The sequence below is a fragment of the Musca domestica genome, unplaced genomic scaffold (genome assembly GCF_030504385.1).
Source record: "Musca domestica strain aabys unplaced genomic scaffold, Musca_domestica.polishedcontigs.V.1.1 10, whole genome shotgun sequence".
NCBI classification, from domain to species: domain Eukaryota; kingdom Metazoa; phylum Arthropoda; class Insecta; order Diptera; family Muscidae; genus Musca; species Musca domestica.
The window spans coordinates 11,268,321-11,284,549 of NW_026712115.1; the positions used below are offsets into that span (position 1 = coordinate 11,268,321).

Below are 16,229 nucleotides of genomic sequence, written 5' to 3' on the forward strand. Positions count from 1 at the left end.
GAGTCTAACCTGTTGTAAAAATGGGGTCTTCGTATCACGGTCTTATTTGGTCACGCACTTGATTGTGTTACGGGCCTTCACTTGATTCATCCCCACTCGTATCGGGCATCTCCTTTTAAAGGGATTACTTCATCTTCTTCTTTACTCGAGATCCATGTATTTAAATTCGAATAAAAAAATAGCTAATTCTAAATATGTCGACGCATAGCATCAGGATGTGAAGCCTGAAGCAAGTTCCGACTTCCGGCGGAACATAACCACACGACTACAGTCCACTTAAAAAAGGGCGGTATCTAAAAGGATACAATGTTAATACTTCTGGGAGATTAACATGTAAAAAAGCTGTAAGTTCGACCGGGTCGAATTTTGAATACCCTCCACCATTTGGAACGAATTTGGCAATTCTGAAAGACAATAACATTCGTTGAAATCTTAAAAATACCAATTACAATATTCAAATGCGAAACTTAAAAAAAAAAACGGTAATAGTGTATATGAAATCATCAAAATACCGAATATCGGGAGGTACCGTTATATGGGGGCTATACGAAGACGTGGACCTGCACAGACAATTTTCTGTTTTAGACTCTTATATCCATTACGAACTTCAAATGCCAAATTTGGAACAATTCCCAGAATATTTAGAAGTACCGTTATATGGGTGCTATACGAAGACGTGGACCTGCACAGACAATTTCTGTCTTAGGCTCTATTATCCATTACGATCTTCAAATATCAAATTTTAAACAATTCCGTGGAATAATGTCGCTAAAATCATCAAAATACCGAATATAGGGAGGTACCGTTATATGGAGGCTATACTAAAACGTACCTCTATATGGTCCATTTGCAATACCAAAAGTCCTGCAGACATAACATACGTTTGAGCAAAATTTTATCAATCATTCTTCTAGAGTGATTTCCACAGACGGACAGATGGACGGACATCGCTAAATCGACATAGAAATATATGCTGATCAAGAATATATATACTCTGTGGGGTCTAAAATGTATATTTCGAGGTGTTACAAACGGAATGACAAATTATACGCTTATTAGTATTAAATTGTGTGTTCTATATTATTTTTAACCATTCTATTTGGTACCAGACTGAATATTTTGTATCTTTCCAATTTTCACTCAGAAAAGTATTGGCAAAAGTGACTTTTTGGAGGGAAAACTTCGTTCCAACGACATTTCCTGATGCAACAGGCCACATTTTGAGATCAGAACAAATGTTGGCCATTCTATAAATATTAAAAAGGAAATAAAAACAATGTTGACTTTCGTCCTCAATGCCTTTTAGCTGCCTCCGGCTTCGTGTGACTATTGAACACAGAGATAAACACACCGACAAACAAACGGAAGGAATAACGAAAGAAGAATAACACAAAATTGCTTGGAAGCATTGAGTGTTCGCCACAAAGCTATTGTTGGCTAACTTTTGCAATTTGCAAAAAGTTTCAGCATTGCTGTTGTTATTGTTTGACCCTGTTGGTTTGTTATTCTTTATCGCCATGTGCAATGGTTACCATACATGCAGACAATCACACGCACACACACACACACACACACAATATTATCATAATTATTTGCGAAAGTTTTCTTTAAAACAAACACACATGCAGACACACACACACACACCCATACACTTGAAACCGCATTTATTGAGTTTTCCTCCACATGTCCTTCCGACATTCGAATGTGATTCTCTCAACAGTTTGCCCAGCTGCAAAACAAAAGTCGTTAAAGTAGTTCAGTATTATTTTCACTCGATATAAGTTGGTCATATCGGCAAAATCAACGGAAATCCAATTAGGGCATTGTTTCGACTTGAAAAACAAATTTTGTTCACGAAATGTAAAAATGAATATGGGATTGGAAACAGAAGTGCAATGTTAATTTTGAAAGAATTTCAAGAATTGAAATACCAGCCAAATTTGATAAACGAACATTTTTGATTTATGAAAAATCTTTGTGGTGTAAATACCAAAGAGTATGTTGGAAATTATTCTACGGAAAAATGATGAATAGATCACATTTTTTCATTTCCCATTTGAATTTATCCAAATTGATGTCATGACTATTATTTGTGGCAAGATAACATAAACCAGAAAAATCCTATCTTAATTGGTAATATATGCTTGGTAATTGCATTCCTACATACCCATTTGGATGTGTTTGTAAGCAACCGAGGAATGCTGTGTTGTGGTCATTCCTTGTCAATTATGAAAACATTTAGCAGAGAATGCATTCCTTTATGTGCATCAATCTTAATGGCACGTGTCTCAGATGTTTTTGTAACATGTGCATGGACATTTTTTGTGGTTGGGATAAGCTAAAACATATCAAAAGTAGAAGATAAATTAATGTCAATATTTTTAAAATTTTATACGAGTCGTATTTAGAGATTTGATGATGTTATAAAAATAGCAGGATTGAGAATTTTCTAATCTTGTACTCTAGGCCAGGAACATTTCAGTAAAAAATTAAAAAAAGAGTTCAGCAAAATGCAAAAATCAAAAATATAATGGAACTAATTTTTTATTCATATGTCTTTTGATTTTTCCTCCTTAAGCACTCGCTTTAAAATTTGCAAATGTGTGGCCAAAAAATGCGTCTAAAGCAATCAAAATACTTACAGTTGGGGCCTATACTAAATAGTGGTCCTATAATGACAAGAAAACTCAATAACTTAATCAAGAACAATTCAAAATAAAGATGAGTTTAAAATACCGAAATTCATTTTGTAGACAGACGAACGGACGGCAAGACTGGCGGACTTGTATTGACTTAAAATGACGCGAAGGTGATCTATGTCATACATTGAAAACTCTTTATATGAACGACATAGGGCAAGTTTGAAAAACTCTAAATCATAATTCGATTGCTGAAGCCACATCGAACATCAAATTGTGTTTAAAAACCAGAGCTGAGAACTCGGAGTCTATGAATCAGTGGCGAGTAATTTTGTTGGAGCCGAGAAAAAGACTCGACTTCGTCACCAACAGGGCTAATCTCTAGCATTTTAATGCCTTGTGGTCGATCTAGCTATATGTGTATTTCCGGCCGTCTGGCCATTATAATTTGTAATCAAACTGCAGACCGTAATTACATAGACCGATAGTATGGAGGTCGAAATTCAATGAGAATGGATACATGTTGTTGTTGTAGCAGTGATGTATATTTTAGTTGTTTATAGACTTCTAATCAATGTCCAGGGTCTGGATTCTTGTTCTATGAAAATATGAAATGAAAAATATTTCCTTTATAAAATTTTCCTCATTTCGTGTCCAATACGAATTGGGCCAAAATTACCCAGGTTTGCCTAGGCAGCCGCTGACGTAAGGGAAGAATCTTCGTCTCCTCGGGTAAATGGAGTCGTTAGAAGGCACCCTGTTGCAGTTCTCAGGGCGACATTCTGGCAGATCTGAATACTTTTCAATTGCATTGCACTTGTATTCACAGACCACACTGGTGTCACATATCATATCACAAACCGACCTATCGCTTCATAAAAGGTAAACTAGGTTTCCTCATCCGTGCCCAACATGCTGCCGGCTAGCGCCTTGAGGACCTTGTTCCTACTTTTCAATTTATTACAGATAGCTGTGGCTTTAGCGGTAGTTATTGGTCAAAATTATGTGCACCTCAACCTACACAATCAGCTGTCAATGTCGTAAATAGTGGGGCCGTTGATTTGGTAGCGGATATTTTTTAATATTCCTCGCATGGAAGAAGGCAGCAAGCTCCGCGAGACAGCTGTTCACTCAGACACATTTTTCACAAACGAAAGGTCCCGACGCCTTGATCGTAAAGTCATCCACAGTGATTACGATCTCAATGCCGTCTGGAGTGTGCGGAACTCCGGACAGGTAAAGTTTAAGCAGTTCCGGAGATATCACATCACTTTGGGGAACTCCCTGTTTTACTCTACGGGGCATGGAATTCCTGTTTTGAAGTTCTAAGTAGGAATGGCGTCCACACATATTATTGCTGTTGTTGTACTGTGTTGTGGTCGGAAACCGTGTTGATGGTTAGCCACCGAATAACATAATCTGATACTGGGGAAGCGTAAAACTTTTTGAGTCTTTTCTACTGGCGACAAAAGCAAGATTGACCTGTTTGATTCGCCATTTCTGGCATCTAGAAGGATGCCATTGAGGACTTTAGTGAGATACTCAACTTCCGGTGTATCCAGATACTTCAATATTACCATTGATATCCCGTCTTGCTCTTACGCTTTGGATGAATTAGCGGTTTGATCTCGCTTAGTCCTATCACTATCGGGGTACTCGACAAATTGTCGGTTAAAATATTAAGCGCATCTCTTCGAATAGTCACTGTTACGTCGTTAAAATTACTTTAGTCCTATCATTATTTTTCCCATGAGCTTACTCGCAACGGTTCCATTGCTGCAACACTTTAGATGGTCTAGCCACCTTTTACGTCTCAACTTGACACTAAATCTGAGATTCATGGAATAATTATTTGTATTTAATGAGACTTGTAACTATTTAAAATGTTGATCCCATGTGGGGGAGGTATCAGAAGAAGTGGGTCAAAAAATTGTATATTCGCAGCGGATCTCGGGTTATTCGAAAATTTAGATATATATTTATTTTAAGTATTTTAAGTTGTTTCGTATGTTAAATGGATTATAAGTACTCAAATTGTTTACCCTTTGCAGGGGAGGTACTAAAAAAAGAGTCGTCTGCTATATTCCATCTTCACACAAGATCTTGTGTAGATAAAAATATTAGAAATTGGAGAAAAAATCGGATTTTTTTCACATTTTATAAGTTTTAACCCTTTCTGGGGAAGGTACTTGAATGGACCAATATTGTTCACTTTCGTACCTGATCTAACACACATACAAATATTAGGATTTGCAAAGTCTAAACGATGTGCCAAGTTTGGGCCCAATCGGATGCATCCGTGGAGAGCTTTCGTACATACCAGCCATGCAGATAGACAGACGGATGGATGGACATCGCTAGATCGACTCCAAATGTCCTAGGGTATAAAACGGTTATTTCGCTGAGTAGCCGTATAGCTGAGGGTATAAATTTTAATTTATAACCTCCACCATATTATGGAGGGTATATTAACTTTGTCATTCCGTTTGTAACTCCTTGAAATACTCATGTTAGACCCAACAAATTATGTGTATTCTTGATCAGCATAAAATTATATGAGGGTTTAGCGATTTCCGTTTGTCATAATTAGGCTAGCTTCCGAACGTGTTCAGAAGTAGACTAAAATTTTGCGCATGTGTGTATTTTGTATGTTAATTTCGATATTCCCGATATTCATTTTTTTCCGATATTCAGTATTGTGATGATTTTAGCGACATAATTCCCGGGATTGTTGCAAATTACGTATTACTTATTGCAGGTCCACATTTTCGTATAGCTCCCATATAAGAGTTTTCATTTAAGTGGTATTTTTCGACAGATTTTGTTTTTTTTTTAATTTTAAAAGTTCCTTCCAAGTGGTGGAGGGTATTTAAAGTTCGACCCGGTCTAAATTAGCTAATTTTTTTCATGTTATAGTCTCAGCTGTATAGTTACAGTAATTTACAGTTGTAAACCGGGATCAATAATTAAAAGACGCTAAGTCTTTTCCGTTTGAGCGTTTGTAAGACACTGAATTTATTTATTAAATAGAAGATGATAATATGACTTAACCTAAATTATCATTAAGTGTAAATAAGAGGGAGAGAGTGAGAGAAATAGATACCAACTGTACACATGCATATGCACCATACCACCATAAACCTTAGGGGGAGGTCATACACACGCATAGCTATCTCACATGTGGCAAGCAAACATGCTGCACTTGCTTATCAGTCTGAGTAAAGATTACATCCCATAATCTAACTCCACCATACAACATGCAGCAATTGAAAATTCTGTATTATTTATATCTAACTCGAAGGTCTGCTCACCACATTTTATTATCTTATTTAATGTGGACTGTATTAAGAAGATCCCTGTTTAACAAATCCCTCTCATCTACACAAGGTAGCCCCGCTATTCTTTTTATTATAAAAACATGTTCACTTATCCGCGAACAACAATATATATACTCTAAACTTGTTTTGAAGATTGATTCTTTATAGAAGGCAGTCCTACGACGTACCTTTTTTTTTAATATACTATTGCTATCTCGTTATTATCCTTGCAAGACAACGCATGAAAACAATGGACCTTGTTGTCTCCCAAAGAGGAGGTGCTGAATTGTTGTGGATCTATCATAATTTCGCTTAGTTTTATCCATTTATATAAGAGAAGTTCATGTAGAATTTTTGCGTGAAATTTGATTTTGAAATTGATACTAAAATATTCAAACAGCAGTGGAGAATATGTGACCAATTCTGGCAAAAAGTCGGCTCGTTTCTGCTAACTGCGTCCATTGGCAATTATTCAAAGATTACATTATATTCTTGCAAGTATACGAATGAATTAATATTTACTGAAGGGTATTTTCTGATATTTACTACGAATGCAGCAATGAGATGTGTTTTTCGGTGGATTTTTCGTTTCTGCTCCATTGGCAGCCAATTAACTCAATTCGAGAGAATTTGTTCAAATGAACGTCTTCAACAAATGATAAATGTATCCATAATTCCAATTTATCCTTGAATGATTCATTTGTGGTGTAGTTTTTCTTGATTGCAAATGTTCTGCATCTGCTTATTCATTTCCTTGATAAAAATAAATCTCACATCCTCACATTATATGTATAAAACTTTCATATCATAAATATTAGTTTGTGCCGAAGAAATGTACAATGAGACCCTTTATAGAATATTGGATTTAGAGGAATGAAGTCTTCCTATGCTAGATTATATTTTTTCCATAGGATTTATCTATTTGATTGAATTCATTCCTCTGGCTTCAAAACAAGTGAAAATTTCCGGGTCAGGCCTATATTTGTATATCCTATGTTTGAACAATTTACACCATACACTAAGAGGAAAAATAAATCAATTTCCTCAAAACTCCTAGTATGTAGGACTTGGGCCTCGTGGGTCAATATCTTTTAATACTACTGAATTGTTATGGGGGCTACTGTTCAGTGAAATGAGTAGGCCAATGTTGTCCATTTCGTATCTGTCCTAAGTCTCAAATAAATGTACATTTGGGCTATATCGACTAATTCTTTCTCCATTTTATAGCGGACCGAAGTCATCTATTACTGAAAACAATATTGAGATGAGCATCTAACATTTATTTCCAACCTTTGCGAATAATTAATCAAAATTTAAACCTATTTTTGGGTGAGGTGCCAGAAGGAGTGAACCGATGAATTCTATATTCACATCAGATCTCAGCTTACCAATTTAAAAAAATCGCTATCTTGTTTCGCAAATTATAAGAAATATAAATATTGAAAATTGTGACCCTTTGTGGGGGAGGTAACCAAAGGGGTGATCCGATATTTTTCATCTTCACACCAGAACTTCTTAATAAAAATATTGGGATGTGTGAAATTTGAAGGGAATCGGATACTTACTAGTACTATTATAAACTTTTTGGTTATTCAGAATGTTGATCATTTGTGGAGTAGGTACCAGATGGAGTGCATCGATATATTCCGTCTTTATCCTAGCTCTTTTGTTAGCAGAAATATTGGGATGTGCTAAGTTTGAAAATAATCATTTCGCGTTCTCTGAGCTTCATAGTTATTCAAAATTTTGACCGGTCCAGAAGTAGCGGACCGACATATTCTGTACTCACACCAGATCTTGGGTTAATAAGAATATTGCGATATGCGAAAATTGAAGAGAATCGGATTCCTACTTCGCATTTTATTGGGGTTATATTTATTCAAAATGTTGTCCCTTTGTGTAGGAGGTACATGTTGGAGTGGACCGATTTCTTGCACCAGAGCTAGAACTGATAAAAATATTGGGATTTGCAAAGTTTGCACAAAATGGGATCACCCTTTCTTGTTCAATAAGAAAAATAATTTTCTGTGATAAATTTGTCCTATTGTGGGGGAGGTACGGGAAAGAGTGGACCGATCCCCGAACTAGATAAAAGTTATATAATACTATTACGATGTACCAACTTTGAACCAAATCGGATACTCCCTTCAAGAGTTATAGTGCACACACCCAGACAGACGGACGGACGGACGGACATCGCTAGATCGACTCCAAATGTCCTAAAACGGATTTGGTCCAAAGGGACCTAGGATCTAAAACCGTTATCTCGATTGGTCACGTTTTGACCCTATCAAATAACTTCAACTTTCATCTACGTACGTCCTGATTTAAACGATGATCTCGTAATTCAAGACAGTTTGTTCTGCCAGCAACTTATGTTCAACATTTCCTGGAAATTCTCACGATTTTTGCGTATGTTTTGAAACCACTTCCGCTTTTTCCAGCATGGAAAATTTTTCATTCTCCACGATTTCGCCCATCATTTCCCTCCGATATGAGATTCTAATAAGATTAAATATGTCGGAATAGTTTCCCACACCTTCGTTACAATCGAATACAAAATTAAGCTCGGTGTGAGCGTATGAGTGTGCAAAGGAACATGTTGAACATTTAACAAATTGCAACAATCGCTTGAATGTAACAACAACTGCCACTTCATACGTAATGAAAATAAACACAAAGGAAATTGCGGTACAATTGTGTATATTAACACTTATCCCTTCTGTACACAGCAGCAAGCGGGAGAGTGTGTTGCAAGTGCACGCACATGCATGTGTGCGTACGTCTCATGTATGAAATAGATGTCTTAAGCCATCTTGAGAATGTGTGAAAAGTGCAGGCTTCACATTTGCCACATGCTGGCAACTGATGGCTGTTGACTGAGCCGGAACAGAACAGTTTCATCCTTGCCACCGAGAATGCATTTCCATCAAATGGAATTTATTGCGGCGAACAGTGGCAGGACCCACATCATGTTGGATGAGATGAAGAAGAATTCTTCGGTGTTATGATAAAGTCTCGATGTGGTAAGGAAGGCTAAGATATAGTACTAGTGGGTGAGTGAGTATGTAAGCATATCACAACTACAGCGCAAGTATCCTTAAAGGATGGAAAAGCTTGTACGAACGTGCTTTATTTCATTGCCATACATGGCATAAATTCATTTATTTTTTTTTCTCTTTTGTTTCATTTGTGGTTGAGATGAAATGAACAACTAGCGGTGGAAAAACAAGAGTTGAAGAAAACTCAGTCGAAGGGGCTTAAATCTAAGTGCTCCGTAAATCTACATGAATTTGCAGGATTAAAGTGACCTTAAGTTTTCATGAACATAGATCTTGGTATATTTTACACAAGCATATACAAATGGTACAATAAGGGGGTAGAACAGCTTTGTAAAATTACAGGAATGCAGACCTGAGGCTATGTCCGCTTCCTGTCAGAATTTTTTAAAATTATACGCAACAAATTGTTTTCATTTATTTCATATTTTTTCTCGTTTTTTGAACTTTCGATTTATGATTCAAGGGTTGGGTTAATCTTCTTTATTAGAAATTATTTGAGTCAAACCACTCGATTATCTAAATTAAAAAATGATATTTGGAGTCGATTTGTCTGGATCGCACGATAGCTCTCGAAAAAGTATTCGATCGTACTATGTCATGTGTGAAAATGGACAATATCGGCCCACTCCATCAAGAATCTCCCCCATAAAAGGTAAAAATTTTGAATAATTATAACTCTTATAAAAGTGAAATATCGGCCAGATTGCCTTTGATTGCGATCTCTCATATCTTGCGAAAAAAGTCAACGATTCTTTTCAAACTTGGTATGTCTAAATATTTTTCTCAACCAGAGATCTGATATGAATATGGAATTTATCGGCACACTCCTTCTAGTACCTCCCCCGAAAAGTTTATCATTTTGATTAATTACATAAAATTGTAAATAAATGTTTGATTTTCTTCAAATTTAGCACATACCAATTTTTTATCAGCATTAAAGGAATTGGAATACTTCGGTCCGCTATATATCGTACCTTACGAAAATGTTAACCTTTTACAAAAATTATTTCATATCTCATGTTGTATTATTACCAACAGACTTAGGTCAGATACGAAATGGACAATATTTGGCCACTCTTTTGGAACCTTCACCAACAGTTTGAACAATCATAGCGAAGGCTAAGGTATACATCTTTCGGCAAAACCAACTGATGATTTCGAAATTTTAGGAGGCACCAGAAGGGTGATATGGCTGACAGATACATTTTCCAATCATTTGTATACCTGTTGTTTAAGATCTCATCCTCTGTGCTACTGCGGGTCTATGTTAAAATTATGATCGTATATTGCCAATTTCTGGAGTTTCTATTCACTGTGAAAACTAAATGCCAAATAAATTTGTTTGTTGGAGAACTGTGTCTGAAACCTTCAAAACACCGAAAACTAGGAGGTAACGTTATATGGGATCAATTCCAAATTGTGGATCTATTTTACCTTTTTTAAATATTAGATTACATATGATTTGGTTGGAAATTATGACAAGACTTGTGAAATTCTAAAAATCAGATAACCTTCTGTAATTTAACAAAAAATTTCTGGGCAAATAAAACCCTCCCTAAAAAATAATGTAATCAGGTATCTTCTTAGATTAATAATGAACTAATTTTTGCAGGGAGTGATTATGTCTACTCAGAATCCGAAATGTCAAATATGAATATCGGAGCAAAATTTGTAAATAACAGAATCCTTCCCTGTATAAATCTCTTTTTTGAGAATCTGCGCGTCGCACAGTGTCACGACCGTGGCTAAGAATGGTCAAAACCGAGTGCCTTGCAATAAAAAATTATTGACGGGAATTGATAGATACCACTGAGAAGAAATCTGAATTTTGGTATTCACACGTCAAGTATTTTTTACTATATGAGGATTTAAATCCGACTATTTTAGTTGATCGCTATTTTTGTTTAAAATTAATCAAGCATATTATGATGAGCTATATAAAAATTTAAAGCATCGGTCGCTACAAATGTAAATAGTAAGCTTTCTTCGGATGTAATAGGCTTTTTAATTGCGTGTAAATGCTGACCATATGGTGGTTGTACTTATTTTATTACTTTTGTAAACCAAATTTTCTAATTAGTGGAGTGGGTAAATTTTTGTATAAAAGTGTATATCGTTTTTATTTGTTGTACTTTAAATGTATAAAGGTGCAGGCTGTTGAGGTTTGCTGACGGACATGTTATCTATCATTTTCAGTGACTACTTCATAAAACTTACAAACAGATTGGAATAGGTCATATATTATGTCTACACTTACAAAATTTGTTGAGGACATAATGGAAATGTCTTCAAATTGTAAAAAATATTGTCCTAAACGGTACGATGTATTTCATTTAGAATTTGTATCTTTGAAGGTTATACTTATTCTACAAAATATTTAAAAAATCGGGGAAAGTGTGGGCCTATATGCAGGGTGAGATGATAAAACAGCAACCAACTTCAGACTGCTGTCATTTCTAAGCCACTCATTCAACAGCTGTTAAAATTACAATTAAATAGAACATTTTTATTATCTAGGAACTTGGTAACTCTAGGTTAAGAGGTCGCTAAAGTATATTGATTGTACGAAAAGTTCAGCCAGAACCAAACACCGTTGGATAGGTGAGCTTGTTTGATCGTAAAAAGTAAAAGTTAAGTTCGGCCGGGCCGAGCACCAGCACCCATCCCATTAGATGAAGAAAACCATTGAAAATAAAAGTATTCGGATTCGGTATTCAAATGGCCTTCATTTCAAACTGGAAATCCCAGCGAACACTATTGAAGAATTTGTTAAAAACTTCAGAAATTTTAATGGGGCGGCAATGTTAAATGAAGATATACCTAATCTTGAGCGTGGACCTATATAGACAGTGTTTTGTCACCACATATGGATCCCATCACAGAATATAAATATAGAATTTAAAAAAAATAAATTAGAAAAAGTGGTTAAAATCATAGGAATACCGAATATTGGGAGGTACAGTCAAATTGGAAACACTGCCGTTGAAAATGTGGCTTAAATCTTTAAAATATTGAATATCTTGAGGTACCGTCTTATGGGGCAATAGGAAAACGTTGATCTATATAGATACAATTCTGCCACAATATGCAGAATCTATCAAATATGAAACAATTATATTCTAGTAGCTTAAATCGCCAAAATCCTGAATATCGGGAGGTTCCGTTATATGGGAGCTATACGAAACTATATATATTTGGTCCTCGACATAACAAGCCAACAATAAGTACTTGTACCAAAATTCATCCACTTCTGTCAACTCCTTCTCTTTTTGGCCACCATTTATATGAACTCTCGACATAGTGGGTTATGAGAAACGAAGATACAAATCCATAGATCTTCTTTTGATTTTTCTTGGACTTTGTCGAAGTCGTCCGTATAAAACAAACGTTCCTTTTTAAAAGGTTTTTTAAAGATACGATCTAGGAAATGTTGTAATGAAATAATCATTTAGAATTAATCCGAATTTTCAGTTTTGTATAAGAAATATACTTTCGTTTATTAAATAATTAAAAAGATTTTTATCTCTCCCACAAGATATTTATTTTTCTAGTTTAATGTATTACATCATTTATTTTTCTAGTTTAATGTATCATTATCAAAAAAGTCTAAAAATAAATATTAAAAAATGCATAATTTTCAATCAAATTTTATAGGTCCATTACTTGTAAATCTGTGTAATTATATCAAACAATTGTATATACATACATAGCTTATGAGCTTATAAACATTAGCATATGTTTTCTAAAAATCCATCGAGACAGATTTGTAAATTAAGCTTAAAAAGGAAAAATCATAGCCCTCCATGTTGGGTAACATCTCTGCTGGGTCCTTTATAGATATGTAAAATTATGTAAATTATTATATATATGTATATATTTGTATATTTGAATAAATAGACATTTAAGTTGACATACATATTTCAATACAATGATGTAAAAATAAAAGTGAACTGGCTGTAATCTACAAGGTATGAAGTCAATTACATTTTAAAATTTTGGTCATTTCAAAAATTCGATTGAAATGCTAGCGTTTTTCTTTCGCGGTCTCAATAAATTCATTATATCCAGTCCTTTATAACTCTCCAATGTCGTCAATGTCACTCCTTCTCATCTTGTGTTTCCATTCTAGGCCCTCTTTGGCAGTGAAAATATTCTAAAAAATGATTTTTACAATTTGTTTTGATTTGTTTTAAATAAACTTTCTTATCTTCCTTTTTTCTTCTTCTTCTTCTATTCTCTATTTCTAACTGTTCTCTTCAAATACTTCAAATACTATTGGTTTTTTCTCTTGCACCCATTACGCCTATCGATAATAATTAATAATTTTGTTTTCATTTCATTCAATTTACTCCCGATTCCAATGATCCAATCGCAAATTGAGTTTTCTTCTCATTACAAATTTGTCCTAATTTTTTTTTTGTGTTTGATTATGTGTTTGTTACGTTTTCCATTTCACAACAAAATATGAACAATTTTTGCAAAAACCAATAAACAACAATCAATGAAATGAACAAACACAAACAACAAATAAAATTCGCCAAACAATATTTAATTATATTTCAAATTGAAATGAAAATCAAACAAAACGACAAACCAATGTTGATTCATTAAATCGAATAATTTATTTGTCAACATAACAACAACAACAATAATAATAATAACAATAACATGGCATTCGAATGAATTTGGTGCTGGATGTGTGGGTGCGAATGTGCCTGTGTTTGTGATCGATCGGTCGGTTGCATACAACCCAATGATGAAAACAAAAAACAATCTTGCACTGCTCCCTTCATCGTGCCACCACCCACCGTCACCCATGTCAAATGTTCAAAATAATATTCCATTACCTTTCCTGACCCAAATCGTAATTTTTCTCTCCGTTGAAAATCCGTTTGAATGTTAACCGCCCACCACCAATAAACGGATTTATCTAATATTCGTCTTTTTTCGTTTCCACAAACACTCGCATGCACACAACAAACACACACACACAACTTGTCGTAACATACAACAAATACAACGTACATATCAACATCCATTGTAATGTACTTGGCACCGACATTTTTACACGACCTCCACCACCATCAACACCCAACCACCACCACCACCGCCATTGCAACACCCAACATTTCCAACACTGTCCTCCTGTCTACAACATGACATGATTAGATTCCATGGGGACTGAAAAAAATCTGTTGGGGACTGATAAATATAACTGTGCCCAGGGTAAGCTATTTAAATGAATTCCATCATCTGTTCTGTTCCGTTTTTTTGTCTGTTTGTCTTAATATTTTCCAATGTTCGTTTTTTTGTTTTCGTTTTCGTTGTTTAACTTTTTTGTGCGTATCCTTTGTTTAATAATTCAGTATTTTGTTGTTATTTTATGTTTGTTACAATGTATCATTCACCCTTAACTCGAAGTCATTTGACAGTTTTCTGATTAACTCGTTTAGCTGTTTGTGCTACTAACAATAATCTAAGCATCTTGGAGGATTAATTCAAACGAATTCTTCGAATGTTGTAAATACGCAACTTTTGTACTTTTATTATTATGTACAAATACAGACAAATGAACTTTCTAAAAGGCGGAGAAAGTGCCTATTTCTCTTGAATATTCCTAATTAGGGTTGTGCGTTTTTTTTTTATTTTTTTTTCAATTATGAGACAACAAAAAGTGATAAATATAGCCAAAACTAAAAAAAAAAACAAAATGCAAAGTTGTCAATTTATCGTGGTCCCAACAAGGCATTAAAGCATTATAGTGAAGTCCGTCTAATGCGTTTTATTAGAAAATCGCCTATTTATAAAGGGTGAGCCATAGGAAAGCAAAACAGAAAAAACATAAAATTAAAAAAAAAATCCGCGAAGGCGCCTTTAACAGTCCCTCCACTTAGTTAAATTTTGGCATACTCTTTGTCTTCCAAACCGTATAACCTTTTGAGGTTATACCAAAATCGACACTCTTTTTGAATTAGCCTAGCCCTATGGATTATAAATTGAGTTAAAAGCCGCAATTTTATCATCAAGGTTTCTATAGGTTGAAGTGGATCGATATATTTTATACATATACACATATTTCGAGTCGCATTAGGGGCTCATTAAATCCAAGAGTTCTTTTAAAAAAAAACTATCCATATTCAAAGTGAAACTTGTCGATATTTTTTCAAAAATTAGTTTGGGTCACCAGGTCGGAGTTGGATGGTGTTGTGCTGGACATTCAACAATACGACGCTAATTGCCATACAAGCAACGAGCCATTGAAGAATGTTCGAACCGTGTTATCCTTAGAAGAATTGACTGAGCATATTGCGATTTAAGGAGCCCAGGAGTGCAAATACAACACCTCAAGAGAATACGACAATTAGTTTTCATGAAACATATATGGCCCTGTAAGCCAGCACGAGGTTGTCAGTTGGTTGATATTGTTCGAACTGCGTGCTGCAGAGATGCCGGGTATGGAACTCTCCAGTTTGTGTCGGTTTCACAAAGTCCGTATGGTTATTGGTGTCTACAACAAAATGTAAATTTAAATGAATACATCTTAACAAATAGAGAGTTTAACACCAAAGAAAATGTATCTTCCAGCCAATTCGATTGGAAAATTTTATCCAAACCTACCAAATAGCAAAATTTTTATACCCTCCACCATACATAGTATGGAGGGTATATTAAGTTCGTCATTCCGTTTGTAAATCATCGAAATAATCATTTTAGACCCAACAAAGTATATATATTCTTGATCAGCGTAAAATTCTAAGACGTCCGTCTGTTGTAATCACGCTACAGGCTAAACGAATTAAGATAGGAAGCTAAAATTTTGTCTGCAGGCAGGTCAAGTTTGAAGATATCGTATAGCCCCCATATAACGGTACCCCCGATATTCGGTATTTTGATGATTTTACCCACATTTTCCAATGGAATGGTCTGAAAATCCGCACAAGGAGTTTCTTGTGAGTACTTTATCCCTTGAGAGAGAATTATCTATAAGGTCCACGATATCGTATAGCCCCCATATACATACCCCCCGATATTCGGTATTTTAATGATTTTAGCCACATTTTTCAAGGTAAGGAGTTCCTTGTGGGTACTTTATCCCTTGGAAGATAATTATCTGTATAGGTCCACTATATCGTATGGTCACTATATAACGGGACCCCCGATATTCGGGATTTTGATGATTTTAACCACATTTTGCAATGGAATTATCTGAA

General features: G+C 35.0%; 1 protein-coding gene across 2 annotated transcripts in view; it reads left to right on the plus strand.

The window, feature by feature from the left end:
* The window catches only part of LOC101890348 (transient receptor potential cation channel trpm), a 279,771-nt gene that overhangs the window by 159,640 nt on the left and 103,902 nt on the right, over positions 1-16,229 (plus strand). The window contains exon 7 of one of the 2 annotated variants that reach the window (XM_059126496.1): positions 14,188-14,244. The exons of the other annotated variant lie outside the window; for it this stretch is intronic. Within the exon in view, the coding sequence (XP_058982479.1) occupies positions 14,188-14,244 (57 nt within the window). The remainder of the gene's footprint in view (positions 1-14,187; positions 14,245-16,229) is intronic. 2 annotated transcript variants of the gene reach the window in all.